The sequence below is a fragment of the Chiloscyllium punctatum genome, chromosome 8 (assembly GCF_047496795.1).
Source record: "Chiloscyllium punctatum isolate Juve2018m chromosome 8, sChiPun1.3, whole genome shotgun sequence".
Classification (NCBI taxonomy): domain Eukaryota; kingdom Metazoa; phylum Chordata; class Chondrichthyes; order Orectolobiformes; family Hemiscylliidae; genus Chiloscyllium; species Chiloscyllium punctatum.
In genome coordinates this window covers 31,815,025-31,835,982 of record NC_092746.1, presented here as the reverse complement: position 1 = coordinate 31,835,982, position 20,958 = coordinate 31,815,025, and the positions used below count along the sequence as shown (strand labels likewise).

At 38.4% G+C, this 20,958-nt stretch overlaps 1 protein-coding gene across 3 annotated transcripts in view; it reads left to right on the top strand.

Moving 5' to 3' along the window:
• The window catches only part of LOC140480456 (ATP-dependent translocase ABCB1-like), a 104,425-nt gene that overhangs the window by 56,127 nt on the left and 27,340 nt on the right, over nucleotides 1-20,958 (top strand). For all 3 annotated transcript variants that reach the window (XM_072575331.1, XM_072575330.1, XM_072575332.1), the window contains 6 exons: nucleotides 6,534-6,689; nucleotides 7,728-7,874; nucleotides 10,470-10,574; nucleotides 13,955-14,032; nucleotides 15,764-15,847; nucleotides 19,265-19,468. In XM_072575331.1, coding sequence (XP_072431432.1) covers nucleotides 6,534-6,689; nucleotides 7,728-7,874; nucleotides 10,470-10,574; nucleotides 13,955-14,032; nucleotides 15,764-15,847; nucleotides 19,265-19,468 — 774 coding nt within the window. The remainder of the gene's footprint in view (nucleotides 1-6,533; nucleotides 6,690-7,727; nucleotides 7,875-10,469; nucleotides 10,575-13,954; nucleotides 14,033-15,763; nucleotides 15,848-19,264; nucleotides 19,469-20,958) is intronic.

Genomic DNA, 20,958 nt, shown 5'->3' with positions numbered 1-20,958 from the left:
AGAGTCAACTAAAATTTGGCAGCTGCTTTAGCTACAAATATGGCCAAAAAGCAGGACAAGGACAGTCTTGCTTATAGATGTTAATACTGAGTAGTTGCTAGTGTGTGTGAACTGAGAGCTGTGGATTTATGCCTTGCAGCATGGCTAGGTATGTGATAATGACACAGAGCGCATAAATGGAAGTGTTGGTTTCTGATTGATAGAGATTGATGTCAGGGTAGTGAATTAAGTAGTGGACGAAGCAGTTAAATTATTTAAAAATGAACAAAACTCCCTTTAATAACTCATATCATATTTTTATATCTTTTTCTCCACTTCATCTATTCTCTTAGAGCAACCTTCCTTGCTATCATTCGCATTCTTACTTCTTCCCATTGCTTCCTGAGCATTTGTCTGGAGGATTTCATGTCACCTACGAATCCTTCTCTCCACTCTCTCGAGTTCAGTGCACTACCAGGAAACATTAGTGTTTATTTTCATGTATCTTTAGACTTTCCTCAAAGCAGCCTCAATGCACCTCCTCTTACGAAGTTCAGGCTTTCTTTAAGTGGTACCGACTCCCCATGATCCTGACCTCCCAGCTGATGCATGGGTCACATTGACAGCATGCAACTATCATTTATCAAAACCAGCAACATGAATTTAGCATGATGCTTCCAATGAATGTGCACAGGTCATATAGTTACAGTGACCCCACACATATTATCAGTGATTCATAACTTTAACCCTCACCTTTCCTGAACATAAATTCTACAAGGAAATATAATGGCTTCAAATACTGTAGGCTTTTCATTTTGGGAATACTGTGAAAATTCACTTGCCAGAAATCCATCATGAATCAAGACAATTGTGAATTTTTGGAGTACACGTAAATGCACAAAATAAGAATGCATTTTAGAATCCTGGCACTCCCTGTCCAGCATCATTGTGGGAAAAGCTCTTGCCAAAGTTTAATTCAAGGCAAACTATGGATGGAAAACAAATGGTGGTCTTCCCAGCAACGCCCACATCCCATATATGGATAATGAAAAAGAAAATGACAGCTATAGGTTAAGGAGTCAGCTCAACATCCTTTCACACAAACAATTAGGAAGAAGCAATTAATGCTGTTTTTAACAGCAACATTCATATTCCAGTCACGAACTTAAAAAATACATTGAAGTATGTTTTTTAGATCAATCAGTTTCCATTGTAACAGAGAGTGCAATATTAATATGAACCCTAAGGATATCCCAACTCAAGGCAGTAATCATGGAATTGGCTATGAGGTATTAGTATAAATGGTACTGAATAGAATTTCCTCCCTAACTGCAATGTGGGTCTACCTACAGCACATGAACTGCAGTGGTTCAAGAAGGGAGCTCATCACCACCTTCTCAAGGGAAACTAGTGATGGTGTAAATGCTGGCCCAGCCAGTGATGCCCATGTCCAATGAGAGAATTTTTTTAAATAAATGAGAATAGGTTGATGGAAAGGAAGCAGAAGGTAAGGATTAAGAGCACATTTCAAGTCAGCAAGCTGCATGTCGTAGGTGAGTGATGAGATATTAACTATTTAATATCTATCTTAATATCTTCATTGAAGAGATAGCAAGCAGTGTAGCAAAGTTTACAGAGAAAAATAACTCCTCTCAAGTAAGTATGAGTCAGGAAGCAAATATTTCATTCGAGATTATCCAAGGATGATTTCAATTTCCAAAAGAACTTCTCACGAATAAGGTTTACAATATATATTTACAGTCCTCAACATCATACAAACTGATGTTATCTCAATGTTCAGCCTTGAGTCTACTGGTTTCCATTGTGATTCAATCATCTTGTATGGACGTCAGGTTCCCTTAGCTCCTTTTGGTAGTGAATACTAAGCTTGCACGGGCTGTGAGCTAACATGCCCAAAACCACGCTTAGTCAGCTATCCAATCATGCCCAGGAAGAAATCAAGCATAACCCCAGCACTTAGTTCAAGACATGCATATACTTTAATTTTAACCCCACTAATATTAATTCCTTCTCATCCCTATTTCAATGGGAGTATAATCTGTAAGGAGATCACAAAGAGGCTGCACAGGGAAATAGGCAAGTTGACTGAGTGAGAAAAAAGGTGACATCTTGAGGAGAAGGAGGGATGGTGTGAGACTATTCATTTCTGTAATAAGAATAGAAAAATAGAATAGTTTTTACAAGGTGTGAAACTTGTAAACATTGATGCTCAGAGGGACTTTGAGAATCGTCATACAAGAAACACCGACATTTAGCATGCAGATGTTACAAGCAATTAGGAAGGCAAATGGCATGTCGACATGATTTAAAAAGCTTCTAAATGCCAAGAATGAAGAATTTTTGTTACAATTGTCTGGACTTTTCCTGAGACCACACCCAGAATATTGTGCACAATTTTGGCCATCACACCAAAGGAAGGTTATAATTAACTTGGAGGCTGTATAACAGAGGTTTACTAGACTGATTGTTGAAATGAAAGGGTTTTCCAATGATGATTGGCTGAGTGAAACTCTCTGTAGACATGATTGCAGTAAAATATGTAAGATTTTGAATGGGCTTTAGACAGAAGACACTGAGCGTGGAATCTTATTAGGCTCTGAATGATTTGTGCTATGGGGAGATTAGATTACTTACAGTGTGGAAACAGGCCCTTCAGCCCAACACATCCACATTGACCCACCTAAGCGCAACCCACCCCCCTACACCTAACACTACAGGCAATTTAGCATGGCCAATTCACCTAAACTGCACATTTTTGGACTGTGGGAGGAAACCGGCGGAAACCCACGCAGACACGGGGAGAATGTGCAAACTCCACACAGTCAGTCACCTGAGGCAGGAATTGAGCCCGGGTCTCTGGCGCTGTGAGGCAGCAGTGCTAACCACTGTGCCACCAGTGGTAGAACTGGGTGAAATGTTCAGCAAGGCTCTTCTCAAAATAAGTGCCAAGTTTCTCTAAGAATGGTGCATGATCTGATGGGACGGAAGTAAGAGGTGAAACTTAGTATGAGGGTTGAACCACCAATTAATGCAGCGAGTTTGGAAAGATTTGGTGAGAAGACATACTTGACCTTGTGGCGAGGATCACTCGATCAGAACAGGGCAAGTCACCCTTAGCTAAAAAAAAGATTAATCCCGGAGAGATTGATCAGACAGACAAAACAATCTAGACCATGGAGAATAGTCTTAGGAATAGGGCCAAACATTTCAGACTGAGACGAGGAGTAAACTCCCCACTGGAAATGCCTTTAGAATTCTCTACTCTAGAAAGTTGTCAATGCTCCATTTTTTGAATATATTTAAGGCTGAGATTAATTAATTAAGATAATTTTATTAATCTCCCAGGAAATCAAAGGATATGGGGAGCAGGCAATAAAACAGAATTGAGGCTGAAGGTCAGACACAGTTGTATTGAATGGTAGAGGAGGGCGAAGATGCCGTATGAACTACTATTACTCTTTTTTTAAAATTAATACTCGGGGTATCAACACAAAATAAGTAGTAGAGAAAGTCTGGATGGCAATAAGAAGAGGGATTAGAAATTAGGAGATTAGAGTCAACATTTAAATGTACTAACCGATAAATAGTCAAGATTTACAAAAGGTCAAATATTTAAAAGGAGATAACAAACTTTGACAAAATAAAGGGGAAATCTGATTGTGAAAAGTCAAAGTGTGACACAGATATTAAATAATTATCTTACATCAGATTTTCCTGCTGATGGTGAAAATTAAAATGTACATATATTGGGAAAGGATGCAGAAAAATAATTATTGGACATAGGAATGGGTTTGTGATGTTCCAATCCCGTGTTATTTTATTTGAATTCAAATTAAATAAATTATGTTTCAGCAAAATTATCTCAGTTCCTAATGGATACAGTCTCAATTTACCCCAAATACTGGCAAATTGGCAACCTGATTCAGAGAAATCAAAACTAATCTAGTACACAATGAAATAGGATTAACTAATAACTAAAGAGTGAGAATTTCCTGAAATTGCAGTGGTAATAATATGATTGAGCTTTCCATTCAATTTGAGGAAGAGAATAATGTCCAAGACTATGATTCTAAACTTAAGGGCATGAAAGCAGATCTGGTTAAAATGAGCTGACAAATTAGATTGGAGGTTACGTCAATAGAGATGCAGTGGCAGAAAATTAAAGATATCTTTTAGAATACAGGTTGTTCTTCTATAACACATGTTTTGCTAATGTGAATTCGCTGTACATGTTTGACGAATTTTAAACGTGTGTTGGCTATAACACGATTACATTGCTGACACTTCAAGTGCTGTTCCTAAAGTGTAATTTTTCTATAATGCAGAGTGGCACAAGAGTGCAACCATGGCGTTATGAGAACTACCTATAGTCAGGATAGATGCATTCCAAAAAGAAAGAAAAAAATCTAAGGGGTGGACCCACTATTCATTGTTAAAGTTAAAGATAATATCAAACTTAAAGAAGAAACATACAATTTTGAAAAGATGGGTGACCGGTCAAAAGATTGCAGAGACTATATAAAGCAAACAAAAAAAAATTGAAATATAAATAAAAAGTGAAAGATTAAAGTATGAGAGAAGGCTGGATTGATAGTAAGAGTTTCTAAAAATTGTTAAAAATAAAAGGAATTAACAAAGTGAACATTGGTCCTGTCAAAAGTGAGTCTGAGGAATTACAAATGGAAAATAAGGAAATTTTGCATTGTTTTAACTGTAAAGAATGCAAGTAATATCCCAAAAATATTGTTAATTCAGGAAGTGGGAGTAGGGAGGAACTAAAGATTATTATCACCTGGGAAATGAAACTGAGCAAACTGTTGGAGCTGTGTTTTGGCTCGTCCCTAGATTCTGATGGACTTTATCCTGGGATCTTAAAACAAAACAATTGTGGCTCGTGAGTCAGGTGATGCATTGGTTCTAATTCCTTCAAGTTGTATGATAGAAAATGCAGCTACTTTAATCAAAAACAGTAATCAACATGTCATTTAGCTTTACAGCTATCATAGAGAAAATATTCAAGCCCATGTCTAAAGATTTATAGCAGGGCAATTAGAAGCTTTTTAGGTAGCTTGGCTTTGTGAAAAGGAAATCACGTTTAATCAATTTATAGAGTTCTTTGAAGAAATAACACATACGCTGGATAAAAGGGTACCAGTGGATGTACTGTATTTAGAATTTCATAAAGCACTTGATAAGGGATCATATCAAAGGTTACTAAGGAGAATAAAGGCTTATGATGTAGTGGGTGATATATTCGCATGGGTCACCGATTGTTAGCTAACAGCAAACAGATTATAGACATAAAAGAGTATTTTGCTGATCGGCAAGATTTAATGAGTTGTGAAAAGGACATGAGGATGTTACAAAGGGATATAGAAAGGTTAAGTGAGTGGGTAAGAATCTGGTATATGATGTATAATGTGAGAAAATGTAAAATTGTCAATTCTGGAATTATAAAAAAATCTTGATTCATTTTATTTAACCGGTGAGAGTTTACAGAGCTCCGATATATTGAACATCTGTTTCTGTGTCAGTATTGGCCTCCTTGTTTAAGGCAGGGTGCAAATGCATTGCAAGCAGTTCAGAGAAGGTTTACCAGACTAATAGCTGGAATGGGTGTGTTGTCTAATGAGGACTGGCTGACAGGCTAGGCTTGTATCTGCTGCAGTTCAGAAGAGTCAATTTTTTTGGAACATATAAAATTCCTCAGTGGTCATGACTATGCGGATGTGGGAAAGATGTTTCATCTTGTGGGAGAATCTAGAACTACAAGTCATCATTAAAACATAAAGAGCTGCCCATTTAAGATGGAGCTGAGGAGAATTTTTTTTCCCTCTCAGAGCATCATGAGTGTTTGGAACTCTTCCTCAAGGGGTGATGGAAGCAAAATGTTTGACTGATTTGAAGGTACAGATAGATAGAATTTTGGTAAGTAAGGGAGTGAAAGATTGTCAGGCACAGGTGGGAATAAAGTTACAATCAAATCAGCCATGATTTTGTTAAATCGTGGAACAAGCTAACGAGGCCAAATGAAGCATCCCCCGGTCCTAATTGATATGTTTGCATGTGAGTGTATTACTGAAATGGCAGTTGTATTGTTAACTGATAATCAATACTTGTTAATTACGTGCAGGAACTCACAAGTTAAAGAATGATATATAGGTAACTAACTGGATGGGTCTGTAGAAACCATCACATTTACACTGAGTAATCAGACTAGTGGACCAAAGAGCTAAATGATTTGGATGACAGACTGGCAAACTTTGGATTTCTGATGTTCAGTAGTCAAGATCAATTTCACCTTCTATGAAGTGAAAAGATGTATTTGGTACTTCTAACCATTAAAATATCAAACCAGCCCAGTAATCTATAATGATTCACGCTTGGATCTTTCCCATGCAGAAATGAAATTGTATTGAAGTTACTATTTGAATGATCTCCATGCAGAAAAGATACTCAACATAATCTGTCAGGTGGTAAGGGTATTTTGAAATTAATTGCAATAAACCATTCACTGTTCAATATATCTACAGTCATTTAAAAGCACAGAGGAAGAACACAAGAGAACACAAAACGGGGAAGAGCAAAATGAATATGAAAATCTTCTCTGCAAGCGCACCCTATCCAACAAATCAAGCACCAAAAGTGGTAATGAGACTGAAACTGAAGTGGAAGAAAATAAGGCAGAGGTAATGGAATCTCAATCTTAAATTTGCTCCTAGTTTTACAAGTAAAGCAATTACAATTGTTTTATCACAGATTACTATTAATTAACCAATTAACCAATTCAGACAAGAAGGAATTTTTGATCAGTCACGTGTCTGACATTTGCAGAAATCTTCTAATTTAAGAAAGTAAACTATGACAAAACCTGGGCTGTGGATTTCTGCCTGCACATTAGTCCATGCATCTGAGATTATCCAGCTTTGGTGCAGGTTAGCAGAGACCAGCACATTTACTGGTGTTTAACCAGCAAATACCATGTAACTCACCAGAGCAAGGCATCCTACTGATTGGCCAGCATACTCCTCCAGGGTCAGGGGGTCCTCTGGCAATTTGATTCATGGTGAGCCAGACCAGCTTATTGATTTCCATCATTTGCAGTTCTCTTCGTTTTTCTGCTCAGCTCACTGATCCTGTAGTTTTCTGAAGTATTACGAGTCTGCCCGGCTCAGGTATCAAATTGTCAAATCTCCCTTGACCATTTTTGATATTTGGAAGTGTGACCTTTGTGTTGCTATGCCACCACCTCAATTCCAAACTTCAACTAACTCAATGCCTCTTCACTTCAAGGACGATCATGACTAGCTAGTTGAGAGTTCTGAAGTGCCATGAAAATCTCTATTGCAAAGCATTAAACTCTATCAAAAACAGTTATTCAGAAAAAACCTGCACATTTTCCAAGATGTTTTATGGTTTAATGAAGTAATTGGCTTGGCTGGTACCCTTATGTGTGATTGGTAATGAATGATTAATATAATTAACCGTACAATTCTCCTCTGAAAGTGTCATCCAGCTGGATGGAACTACCTCAGGTTGGTCAAAGCTCTGATTTTTCTGATGGTTGGAATTTTATATTCCATCTTAAGATAGCATGTAGTGATTCTTTTTTGGACCACCTTGTCTTCACCAAAATGCTCAGTGGCATATGTATCTGACTGAAATATCCATTGATATGCAGGTAACAAAGAGCATAGCTTTGTCTGATGCTTTTCTTTTTGAAATAGGAAGAAAAACTCCGAAGTGTTTCATTTCTAAAACTTTTCAAATTGAACAAATCAGAGTGGCCATACATATTTCTGGGAGTCATAGGTGCGAGTATCAATGGAGCAACTCATCCTGCCTTTTGCATTATATTCGCAAAGATTATTAGCGTAAGCATGCAACACCTTTTCAACATTTATTGTTATTACACTGTGCATATAATAGTTTGCTGCCATTAATTTGTGTTATGGCTTAAAAAGTGTACGATATATACATATTGTAATTTGGGATATGGATTCGGGGAGGTGGATGATGGAGGTCAATTCAATGGAACTATTTTATTTTTAACAAAAACAAGGCAGAAATTAATTTGGAAAAGTGACTTAAATTCATCAACTCCAAGAAAGTATGTGACTGCATATGTGACTATATGGCATGCAATGCCTTCATTGCTCAGCCCTTTAAGTATCAGAGTTGGGACATTATGTTGCAGTTGTACAGGACATTGGTGAGACCTCTTTTGAAGTGTGTTCAATTCAAGTCACCCTGTTTTAGGTAGGATATTATCAAGCTGGAGAGTGTTTGGACACAATTTATCAGGATGTTGCTGGGAATGGAGGATTTGAATCATAAGGAGTGGCTGGATAAGCTGGGGCTTTTCATTGGTCCGTTAGAGGCTCAGGGGTGATCTTATAGAGGTTTATTAAATCACGAGGGGTGTAAAGTAAGGTGGATGGCAGGTGTCTCTTCCTTAGGGTGGCGGATTTCAAGACTAGAGGGCATGTTTTTAAGGTGCGAGGAGAACGATTTTAAAAAGACATAAGGGCATTTTTTTTAACACTAACACTGATTCACTTGTGGAATGAACTTCCAGCGGGAGTGATGAATGCGGGTACAGTTACAGCATTTAAAAGATATTTAGATAAATACACGAATAAGAAATGTTTGGAGGAATATGTGCTAAGTGCAGGCAAGTTTGGGATTATGGTAGGCATGGACTTGTTGGGCCAAAGGGTCTATTTTCATGCTCTATGACTATATGCAATAAAGTGCCTGACTGGAATCCATGTAGGGCTAATGGACAAATGTTGAGTTTGTGACAAAGAATGAAAACACATTAAGGCTGTAAGTTTGATTTTGTCTTCAGAATATAAGTTGGAAAGTTTCTGAACAGAAGAATTAGGAATTAAGATCAGAAACAAGTTTAGTTTAGTTCAGGGAAACTAGTCACTATCGCCAGAGTTTTAATTTGTGAAGCCTGCAAGGAAGGAGAGTTTGTATAGAAACCTTCAAATAGTTAGAAGTGAAAAAGTTTAGGCCTTCAGAATTGTGAAGTGTTCAGATTAGCAAACTAAGAAAGCAATTGTAAAATTGTCTCACAATCTAAGAATTAAAAACTGAGAGGAGTCAGGTAAATAGAAACAAAATGTTGAGATAGGAGTGAAAGTGGTTTTGGCTTGAATTTCTGTAAAAGGATCAAATTTGGAAACAGGTTAAAATTTGTTTTGCTGTTTGTGTTAAGGTTTTTTTCTAACTTTATAGATGTAATAAACAAATGTCTTGGTATTAAAGAGCTTCTGCAGCCTCATGTGAGGTTTTTTTTCCGACTGACCACTGCAGTAACCAACTGCAAAACATCACTCTGAGGATCTCTCAAACCAGGTTTCATTCTCCAATTGGAATTGCCCAGTATTTTCATCAGTTAGTGTCATAACACTTTTATACAGATTGGTATCTTTTTTTTTTGAGTAGACAGTAGCTTGGTAATTCTGTTCCTGCCCTCATTTGGTTTGAAGCAGATGGTGTCAGAACATTATTTGAGAGTATACTCAACTATGTTGTAGCCTCTTCTTGCAATTCCTGCTATGCAGGTTCAGCAGCTGTAACTCCCCTTTTCTCACTCTGCCTTCCCACTTCCCACCATGTTTATGTTAAGTGACTATCAGCCCATATAATTGGCTGTGTATCTACTCCATCTTTTTAACCTGCTATCGATATTGCTAGCATAGAGATATAAAATTAACCCCCTCCCATCCCTACCTTGCTCAGGCCTTATGGAGAGAGGTTAAGAATGTCCTCTCCTTTAATTGTATGTTGCTAGGAAGTGAAAAAGGGTGTTATGGCACAAAGGAGAGAAAATGTTTCACATTAGCAATGCAAAATAGATTAAAAGTAAATGAGAAGCTAATTTTTCACTGCACTAGTTTTTAGTTCCCACTGACTTCGAAAATATTTTCTTTTTCTAAAATTCAGACCAAGTAAAAGTAACAGTAGAGAGATTAGGAAATGGTTGAAATGTAACTCTGCAAATTTCATGCAAAGATGATTGGGGTTGGTGAAAAATTGACTGTCCATTCACTTAGGCTTGTTTCCCATTGCTGTAGTGCATTTCCTCATTGGTAACCAGGTTCTTAGTTATTTCACAGAGTTCGAGTTGAGGCTGGAGAGGGGATGTGGGGAAGCCTAGGATAAGGGTGAGAAGAGACATTTATTTCATTTAAATCAGAGTTACCAAATTTCATTAATACAGAGCTATTGGCACAAAAATTTCAAAATTAAAATTTCACGGTAAGATATAATTCCCTCAACATGAGGACAATGAGCAACTAGGACGATAGGACAATAGGACGGTGATAGCAATTGTGATCAGCTTCTTCTAGATCACAGCCAAAACACCTCAAAATTTTTCCTCCTGTTGTTATGTATCTCTTAACTAAAGTACTGTTTAATTTTTCACAGTTAATCCATTTTGTTTCTTCCTCCAGATCTTTACTGAAACTGATACAGCAGTGATCAGGCAACAAGCTGATCTTTATTCGATTTTGTTCTTTGTTATTGGTTTAATTTCCTTTGTTACATATTTCTTACAAGTAAGTATCTTATGCTGCAAATAATAGTCAGTAATGTCTCAATGTAGTTGCATTGTATTTTCAAAGTGACTGCAACAAATAAAAAAAAATTGTTGTCTCAAAATATAACCTGGAGACTTAAGATGGCTCATTGCCATTCAAAATATTGGAAAAACTTTATCAAATACAGTTTTCTAAATATTATGCTGGACAAACAATAACATTAAATAAAACAGAAGAGAAATAATATTACAAATGAGCTAAAATAAAATTAGAACAGCAAAATACAAAAATGTCCCTGTGGATTTTAAACATTTAGGATAGTAAAAATGTGAAAATGATTTATTTAAAGTTTTCACATTCAGCACATGAATTAGGTTCTGGATATAAAGTCAGCCATAGGCACTTTAGTGTGCCTTTAAAAATATTTAATAGCATCTTTAAGTCAGTAGTTTATAATGCACATAATTTACATTTCTGTGGGAGGAGCTAGTTTCTTTTCCTACATTCTGATTATTTAAGAGCCAGTACCTCAAACTCAAAACTAAGGTCATAATTTATCAGGCAATAGTGATTGCCATGTTGCTGTATGCTTCAGCATCTTGCACAACTAGCAGCAGAAAAAGTGTTGGACAAGTGACAAAAAAGGCGGGCCAACAGTAGCATTTTATTACTAAACCCAAGTTGTATAATATTCAGCATTGGAATACTAATCTCTGAAAACCAGCTTGACTGGGTTACATATATTATGCCTAGCCCCATTGCTCTATTTAGAACTTGGTTGTGGTAGGAAACACCTAGGAAGACAGCTGAAATAACTTGGGAAGACCTCAGAGTATCCCTGAATAGATGAGCATAGTGCCAATTTATGAGCTATCAAAATTGAAAGGCACTGAACATTTATTGGGTAAATGTGGAGGCAAATTGAGTTGTCAGGGGAGCATTCAAACCTCATCGAACTAACCCTTCCAATACCACCTACCAGAGGCTGCAAATTGCACAATTGATGAACCAGTTATCTCGGGAATATTGGAATGGGACAAAGTCATCCTTGATCATGATGTACTGCCTTAGAAGAAAATAAATACACAAAAATGAAGTATAGTTTGGCCACAGGCAGCTCTACTGGACTGCCAATGCCAATGTTTGACTATGACAATCATATACTGTATTCCCATCAATGTTACTTTAATTCTGTCATTGAGCCATTTTTCTTCGAATGAATTAGTATCAGCTAAGATCTGAAATTCTAGGTGCAATAGTGCTAGCCACTATTTTTTGTCAGACTGTCAACAATTCTGTTATCTTTTGAAATTGTTTTTAGTTCTTTGAAATCAATCTACTCCAGCATAGCCATGGTAGTCTGATCAAAAATGATTATTTTTCTGATAAGTTTCTTTGAGTTGTACGCACGAACATGCTTGCCAGTTTCAGTGAGTTAATGTTTGTTGTCATTTAGTTCTTTAGTTTATGAAGTATAATTTCTTTATCATTATACTGATTTCTTTAAATTCATCTTTCTTGCTAAACATTTGGTTTCCCACTTTTTTCCAGAATTTGTTGTATGTTTTCTACTGTAAAGACAGATGCAATGCACTAATTTAATGTCTCTTTGTTGATAATTCAATAGCAGAGTTTATTTTCTGATCTCAAGTCTTGTGTTACTCTGTTTCCATTTCCTATTTTCTCTTGCCTTACCAATTTTTGGATCACCACTACTGAATTCCAAAATCCACCCAATCTTCAGAAATCTTTTTATGAACACTAGAAGCCTTTTTCTTTGATCTAAAGCTATTAATTCCTCAGTTAAGTCACATTTGAATATCTTTTGTGTAGTGTTTCTCCCTTAAAAGGAATATATATTTGTTGTAAATTATGTCTTAATCCTTTAAATGCAAGCCCATTGTTTGTCACTATCAGCTGGGTTTTCCAAGGTATGGTTGTCACACACAGATTGCCACTCCACTCCTTCACATTTCTGATAGGAGGTTCCGATTAGGGCTCCTTCAGAAATGTGGAACATGTCGTAACTCTGACAGGTCTGTGCAGGATCGTAGGGGTAAAGCAGGCCATGCCCCCTTTGCACAGTAGTTTATTGCTATATTCTGTAACTTAAATAGCCAGTGTCAGAAGCAGACACTTTTACAGATCCTGTGAAAGGGTAGGTAGGTAAGGTAAATGTGAGGTTAGGATGCAAGAGGGTAGCATGGTAAGGTGCCAGTGGAATCTTCATTTTCCCAGGAAATTTTCTTCAGGTTGGTAATATCACAGATGCGGTAGAGTCCCCAATGCAAAACTCCCCTCTATGCTGCAAAATGGCAATTTGGCAACTATAAAATCTGGGCATATATCTTTTAATGTTGTTTTCCAATCAACTTTAGTTCACTCTTTCCTCATAGCTACATCACTTTGCTTTGTTTAGTGGTAAGACCCTTGTTTTGGACAATTAACTAACTTCCAAACTCATTCCAATTTTCCAACATACAATGGTCTCTCTTTCCTAGAGATCCCTTCGTTACAAGGTTATTAATTAACCCTTTCCCATTGTACAACACTAGAACCAATAACCTATTCATAACTGGTTCTTCAAACTACTGATACAGAAAACTATCTTAGATACATTCTATATATCCTCCTCTATTACAAATTTGTTTTGCCCAGTCTGTATGAATATTAATACTTTCCATATATACCATATTACCCTTACGATATGAACCTCTAATTTCCTGATTTATACTGTGCTCTATGTTACAACTACTGTGAGGGGACTTAATAAAAAATGCACAAAATACTTTCTTCCCTTGCTACTTCATGGTCAGTTGTATGCTAACAAACAGCTGCACAAGTTGATTTCACCAGAATGTGAAAGATAAATCAAGAGTGAAAATTGGAGACAGTACCTCAGTACTAAGCACTGCCAGAAAAAAATAGTTTTATTCTCATTTGGATACAAACTGACCATCAGAGAACAGACTATGTATGGGCAAAAAAGCAATAAATAAATGCAATGTATAAATACTGTTTGGGGCTACAAGTCTAATGGAAAGGACAGCCTAAAGTGGTGGAAAAATAATGGTACAATATTACCCATATCTAGATAGTAGTTTCAAATGTATGGTGTAGAAATTATAGAGACTTCCCTGTTTCCAAATTGGAAACTCAGGCCCTCTCAGGGCTTAACACCAAGTTTTGTTTTACATGGTCAATGAACAATGGCACTAACAGATAAATGAAAATACAATGCTATTTTTGAACAATTTAATGAACATGACAGCATACGTTATCCCAATCTGTTAACAATGTAAAGATTTTAAAAGTTTACTTTTGGCTTTTTGAAATGTTCTGGTAATGGGATAATGATCTAAGAATTATCATATGAAGTTTGCTTTGTTATTTTTCAGGGCTTTATGTTTGGAAAGTCTGGGGAAACCCTCACTCAGAAACTGCGATCTATGGCCTTCAAGGCAATGTTACGTCAGGTTTGTAATTGTGATGCAACATGGTGTGATGTTCATGAACTCTTTTTAGGTCTAAAACACAGCTGATTTATATTGTTTCAAGAGGAATAGGCTGAGAAATGTTTTCTCATTAATCAATGTGTCCTTAGTGTCAACGTATGAAGAGAGAATTCCCTGGCTACCAATATCATGCCCACGCCTGAGTAAATGTCTGAGTCTACAACAATCTGTTTGAAAAGCTCATGTCATATTGACCCCCAGATGAGATTCTGACAATTTATCTCACCATCGCTTACATTGCCAGCAGCTTGACTGATTCTGCCTCTGCCTCCATTTATCTGCTGCTGAAAACTTTTGGTGACCTCTAAACTATAATATTCCATTTATAGGTCGAACCTGTTGCACCGTCCATAATCTTTTGGCCGTTTGCCCTAATTTCACCTTATTTGGGTTTGTATCATCACGTACTTTACAGTATTAAAGGCGCAGTACAAATATAAGTTGTTATGTTGGCGAACAGGACCGAAGGAGAATATTTCTGTGGCTATTTGTCATTAATGATCAATGTGTTTTTGACTTAACTTTCTCCCTTTATTTTCTGAAACATTTTAAATTGTATTTCCTGTGGCACTTTATAAACATCCATTTACATCAATAGGTTTGAAGTGATTATATGTCATGAAAATTTGTTTTAAGAGCCCAATATAGGAATTAAGGACTTCTGTTCCAAGTTTCGTATAATACAGTTCATGAATGTATTTTATCAAGATATCTGCCATGTATTAACTGAGATTACCGGACAGGTATTTGACAGTTTTCATTCTCTCTTTGCTTAAGATGCTACTCTTCTGCCAAGTTTTTGGTTACTTTGTCCTATTATCTCCCTGTGTGAATTGGTTTCATACATTGACAGGAACGTTTGCGGAACTTGTGGAATGTTTCAGAGAACACCTCTGGGACACCCGGACCAACCAACCCAACCACCCCGTAGCTCAACACTTCAACTCCCCCTCCCACTCCACCAAGGACATGCAGGTCCTTGGACTCCTCTATCGCCAGACCATAGCAACACGACGGTTGGAGGAAGAGCGCCTCATCTTCCGCCTAGGAACCCTCCAACGACAAGGGATGAACTCAGATTTCTCCAGTTTCCTCATTTCCCCTCCCCCCACCTTGTCTCAGTCAAATCCCTCAAACTCAGCACTGCCTTCCTAACCTGCAATCTTCTTCCTGACCTCTCCGCCCCCACCCCACTCCAGCCTATCACCCTCACCTTGACCTCCTTCCACCTATCGCATTTCCAACACCCCTCCCCCAAGTCCCTCCTCCCTACCTTTTATCTTAGCCTGCTGGACACACTTTCCTCATTCCTGAAGAAGGGCTTATGCCCGAAACGTCGATTCTCCTGTTCCTGGATGCTGCCTGACCTGCTGCACTTTTCCAGCAACACATTTTCAGCTTCATACATTGACAATCTTCCTGAGGAACACCTTGGGAATTTTCTAATACATTAAATGCTCTATTTAAATTCATGTTGCAGTTATAAGATGCAAAGTAGTATGAACTAAATTTCACTGAATTACACACAAACACACACACACGCACACACATGCATGCACAGACACAGTATATTGCATATTGTCAAAAGTCAAAACTGTCAAAATATGCAGCAATCTATAAATTGTCAGTGCTAGTAATATTTCACTTTGGTTCTCCATTCCATTCATAGTTTCTGCTTCATTCTGTCTCTAGGAGATTGCTTGGTTTGATGATAAGAAAAATAGCACTGGTGCCCTAACCACAAGACTGGCAACAGAGGCATCACAAGTCCAAACAGTGCGTAACCTGTTTTTTGTACACATTCCAAAGTTCTGCATTTATCATACATTGTTAGCTATTGAAATCACTGATTTTAAAAAATATTATCTGACAGGTCATGGATGTATTGTATGATTAAATGGATTGAGAACTATGTTTTTAGGTATAGTTATGTAACTTCAATAAAGAGTTTGCATTACACAAAATTACATTTGTTCTATGGGCAAAAATGAGTAAAAGATATGATCCTAGATCCCACAAGGCAGCGTTGACCTCCCCTCTCCTGAGCATGATCTTTCTCTCTCCTTCTCTCTGGAGAGAGAGAACTCTATTCTCTGAATCTATAAAGGCATTGAATATAAAAGCAGAGAAGTACGTCTGAGGCCCTATCAGGTTCTGATCAGACCACATTTGGAGTATTGTGTGCAGTTTTGAGCCCCATATCTCAGGAAGGATGTACTGGCCCTGGAGCGTGTTCAGAGGAGGTTCACGAGGATGGTCCCAGGAATGAACAACTTAATACATGAGGAATGTTTGAGGAGCTTAGAAGGATGAGGGGTGGTCTAATTGAAACATACAGAGTACTGAATGGACTGGACAGAGTAGATGTTGGGAAGATGTTTCCATTAGGAGGAGAGACTAGGACCCAAAGACATAGCGTTAGAGTTAAGGGAAGACCTTTTAGAATGGAGATAAGGAGAAACTTATTCAGTCAGAAAGTAATGAAATATGGAATTCATTGCCACAGAAGGCAGTGGAGGCCAAGCCATTGAGTATATTTAAGACTGAGATAGATAGGTTCTTGAGTATCAAGGGGATCAAGGGGAAGAAAGCAGGGAAAAGTGGTTGAGAAGTTTAACACCCATGATTAAATGGTGGAACAGACTCAATGGGCTGAATGGCCTAATTTCTGCTTTTACATCTTATGGTCTTATGGCCTTATGACTCCCATCCATCTTAGCATTAATCTCCTCTCCATGCTGTGATGAAGGCTGACTTCTCCTTTATCCCCACTCCACATTCCAATCTTCAACAATCCCAGTCCCATGATGGTTACTGTCACCCCACTCACTGAACCCCAGTGTTTGATCTTACTTCTATACCACCCCCCCCATTTTCTACATTCCCCCATCCCGCAGTATCCATGACCATCTTGGAGATCTGTGAGAGTAACCTCCCACTGCTGGCTCTCTCACCTGAATGCAAAAGAGTACCTCAATTTGACATGTCAGCCGAATGGCAGCAAGTGGAAAAATTCAGTAGGACCCCCCCCATGTCCTTGGCTTTGCCTCTCCAGAGACAGTGGGGCTGTGAATCTTTCTGGCTGTGAGTGTAAGTGCAGCTGTTGAAGTTTCCTGGGAGCTAAGGGCAAACATTCGAATCCCATCACTGATGCTTTCCTCAGGACCAGACAAACTCCACTGATCTTTTGGAGCCACCCTATCAAAGTGCATGAGTGAAATTTTTGTTTAACTTCTGCATGGTGCGGTGAGAGAAAATGAAATTCAGCTCCATGTTTGCATCTAAATAAATTGGATCTCACTAAATCCCCATACTACACTTGCCAACCTTCCCGTGCCTGAATCCATCAACGAGAGAAGCAGCTGCGGGAAATAGCTGAGGTTGTCTCCCTTAAAATCTTCAGAACCCGTTTTCAGATTGCTTCCCACTTCAAGGTTTTCATTAGCAGGATTCCATTTCAGCAGGTCATGCCTTGTCTAACTAGCAATATCTGTGGAAATGGTGGTGGTAAAATACAGACACTACTCCGTGTTGGTAACAGAACTAATGCAGAAGAAAAAGAAATACTCCTGTCTCCCTCTGCAAAGTGAAAAATCCCATGATAGAGAGACTCCACCTCAACACTAACAGTGGCTTTGCCTTGGATCAGATATTACCAACAAGCACTGGATTAATTCTCCAAATTGACCTCTCTCTTCAGGCATACAATCTGTGCCTATTTGGTCAGCTCTGCACTGCCTTTCCAATGCCACAGAAAGAATGGATCATAAGACTATAAGATAAAGGAGCAGAATTTGGCCATTCGGCCCATTGAATCTACTCCACTGTTCAGTCATGGCTGATGTATTTCTCAACCTCATTCTCCTCATAACCTTTAATTCCCTGACTAATCAAGAAACTATATATCTCTACCTTTCAATGACTTGGCCTCCACAGCCTTCCTTGGCAATCATCTGCTTGATAAAAACAATGACTGCAGATGCTGGAAACCAGATTCTGGATTAGTGGTGCTGGAAGAGCACAGCAGTTCAGGCAGCATCCGAGGAGCAGGAAAATCTACGTTTCGGGCAAAAGCCCTTCATCAGGAAACGTCGATTTTCCTGCTCCTCGGATGCTGCCTGAACTGCTGTGCTTTTCCAGCACCACTAATCCAGAATCATCTGCTTGAACTAGTTTATTTCTTTAGATTTTAATAAATTGTGCCCTGTTTCCTGGTTTTAAATAAAAAAATGCTTTCAATCCTTTACCAGGGCCATTTATTGGAGATAAGAGAGCAGCCTTCCAAATTCTATTCCTGTGTTAAGGGAAGTCACCTAGGGATAAATTCTTGAGGGATTGCTCCTCTCTGCTACCATAGCTACATAAACATAATTTTCATTAAACTTCCATATTACAGGAGCAGGAGAACCCCCAGACAAATTGATCCCACAGTTAAACAGCTAGTGATGTTTGGAGGACTTGTGATGGGTCAGGGGGAGAATTTTCAATCTTGCTAACCTATCAGGGTGGCGAAGTGGCTCAGTGGTTAGCACTGCTGCCTCAGACCAGGAACCCCGGTTAGATTCTGGCCTTGGGCAACCGTCTGTGTGGAGTTTGTACATTCTCCCCATGTCTGCGTGGGTTTCCTCTGGGTGCTCTGGTTTCCTCCCACATTCCAAAGATGTGCTGGTTAGTTGAATCCATGCTAAATTGCCTATGGTGTCCAGGGATGTGTAGATTAGGAGGATTAGCCATGGGAAAAACAAGGCTATAGGGTACAGGGGTGGATGTGAATGGAATGCTCTCCAGGGGGCCAGTGTGGTCTCGATGGGCCAAATGATTGTAGTGATTCTCTCAGTAACCTAGCAGACTGGACTACCTGTCTGATAAAGAGCCCAATCTCCTTTCACCTCATGGAAATGACTAGCATCCGGAGCAGTCAGGTTCCACAGATGTGAGAGTTTGCAATGCACAATGGAGGGCAAGGCATAAGCAGCAAGTAGAAAAGATTAAAATAAGGACATAAAGGAATTTCTAAACTAAAGGACCCTAAAGGGAATTTTGAAAGAAAGGAAAGATTATTAAAGTAACAGAAGTACAAGGTCAGGCACTGTTCAAGATAGACATCACTTCTTGGCACTGTCCACTTACTGTCTGAGATAATAATTAGATAAACGTCTTACAGAATGTTTACCCATTTTTATTTCATTTCAGACTGTAGGTTCAAGATTAGGACTAATAGCACAAAACATTGCAAGCATGGGAGCTGCTGTTATTATATCATTCATATATGGATGGCAGATGAGCTTGTTGGTCCTAGCAATAGTGCCCATCCTTGCTATGGCCGGAGTGGTTGAAATGAAATCTCTAACGGGATACACAAGTCGTGATAAGAAAGAGCTTGAAGCAGCTGGAAAGGTAAAGTCAGCTCACCATGATCAATTTCGGATGATTTGAACGTTAAATGTTGAAGAATGTCCTATAATGACTATGTGGATATATAACCTAATTTTTATGTGCACAACATTTTTTTCCTCTTTGGCAAACTAACATGTAGCATGGAGAAATGAATGTGTACCCCCATCCATTGTAATTCACCCACATGCACACCCATACAAACACATACACAGCCATACAGACTTGCACACATGTAGACAAACAGTTGCATCCTCACATATACAAACAAATGCTCAAGTCCAAACATTTCCCTCACAGCTCAGGAACACAGAAGTGGGAAATTTTCTAGTTCCACAAATCCGATCTGGGAAAGTGTTGTGTAAAGTCAAGCTTTGATTGGTGGGCTTCTGAGGGAGATGGGTCGAGTGAACCCAGAATGAAAACAGAGGCTACTAACATTGGATGCACAGGGCCGGTATTTATACATTGATACTATATAACAGTTGTTTTTAAAAATTGCTTCAGCACTCACTTCCTTCTCCCCAGACAATCTCCATGCCCCATCATACTCATACTCACTTCTATGCTACCCTATGCCTTTCCACTTATTCCTACAGCCAACCCCACAAATGTTATGCCACCATATGCCAGTCTACTATCCCGCATATCCTGCATGCCACCTCATACACCCTCTATTACTGGATACATCTCAACCATTCCCATGGCTTCTCATTCCCTCAAAGTGACTCTGGTCCACTCTACTCACTCCCATAATGCCCTGTACTAGCATGTACCATGGTACCCACCATCCTAGCTCTTTATAGTCTCATACCAAGTGAGTGTTAACTCATACCAATCCTTTGCCCCAACCTACAAACTATACCTTCCCCCATCCATGCCAACTCACCTAATATGCACCACGGGCAAACCTCAGGAGCCATGTTGACACACATATGTGTCTATTGTTCTCATTGCTACTTAAAAAGCACTCTCATTGATTAAAAAAAATGCATATCATTCTTTCAACTAACATCATATCTGACATTCTTTGGCAGCTTGGACACATTGATACACGTGAACATGCAAAATGGCAGGATTTATCATAAGTAATTTTATGCATACACGCATTGATGACAGCCTTGTCTGTTAAAATGCATATGGGAAGTTTGCCATCTATGACATGTTACTTACAGCATAATGATTGATTAAGTAATAATTTCAATAATGGAATAGACTCCCTTTTGGAAGCACAGGGAGGAAAAATTATCCTCTTTCAGAGAATTTATCGCATTGAGCATAACAGCTCAAATACTTGTTCAGATTTAAACTTATGTTATTAAAACTCTCTCATTGCAAAGTTATTTTAGATACAAACATGCTGAAATTACCTCCTGACTTTTCTTTAGGCCCTGTAACTGTGAAAAAGTTGCAGAAGTTATTTTCCTGTATTATTTTTAAATGCGATCCAGTTCACCTAAAGTGTTGTTTGTGACCTCATCAAATATTGGAGA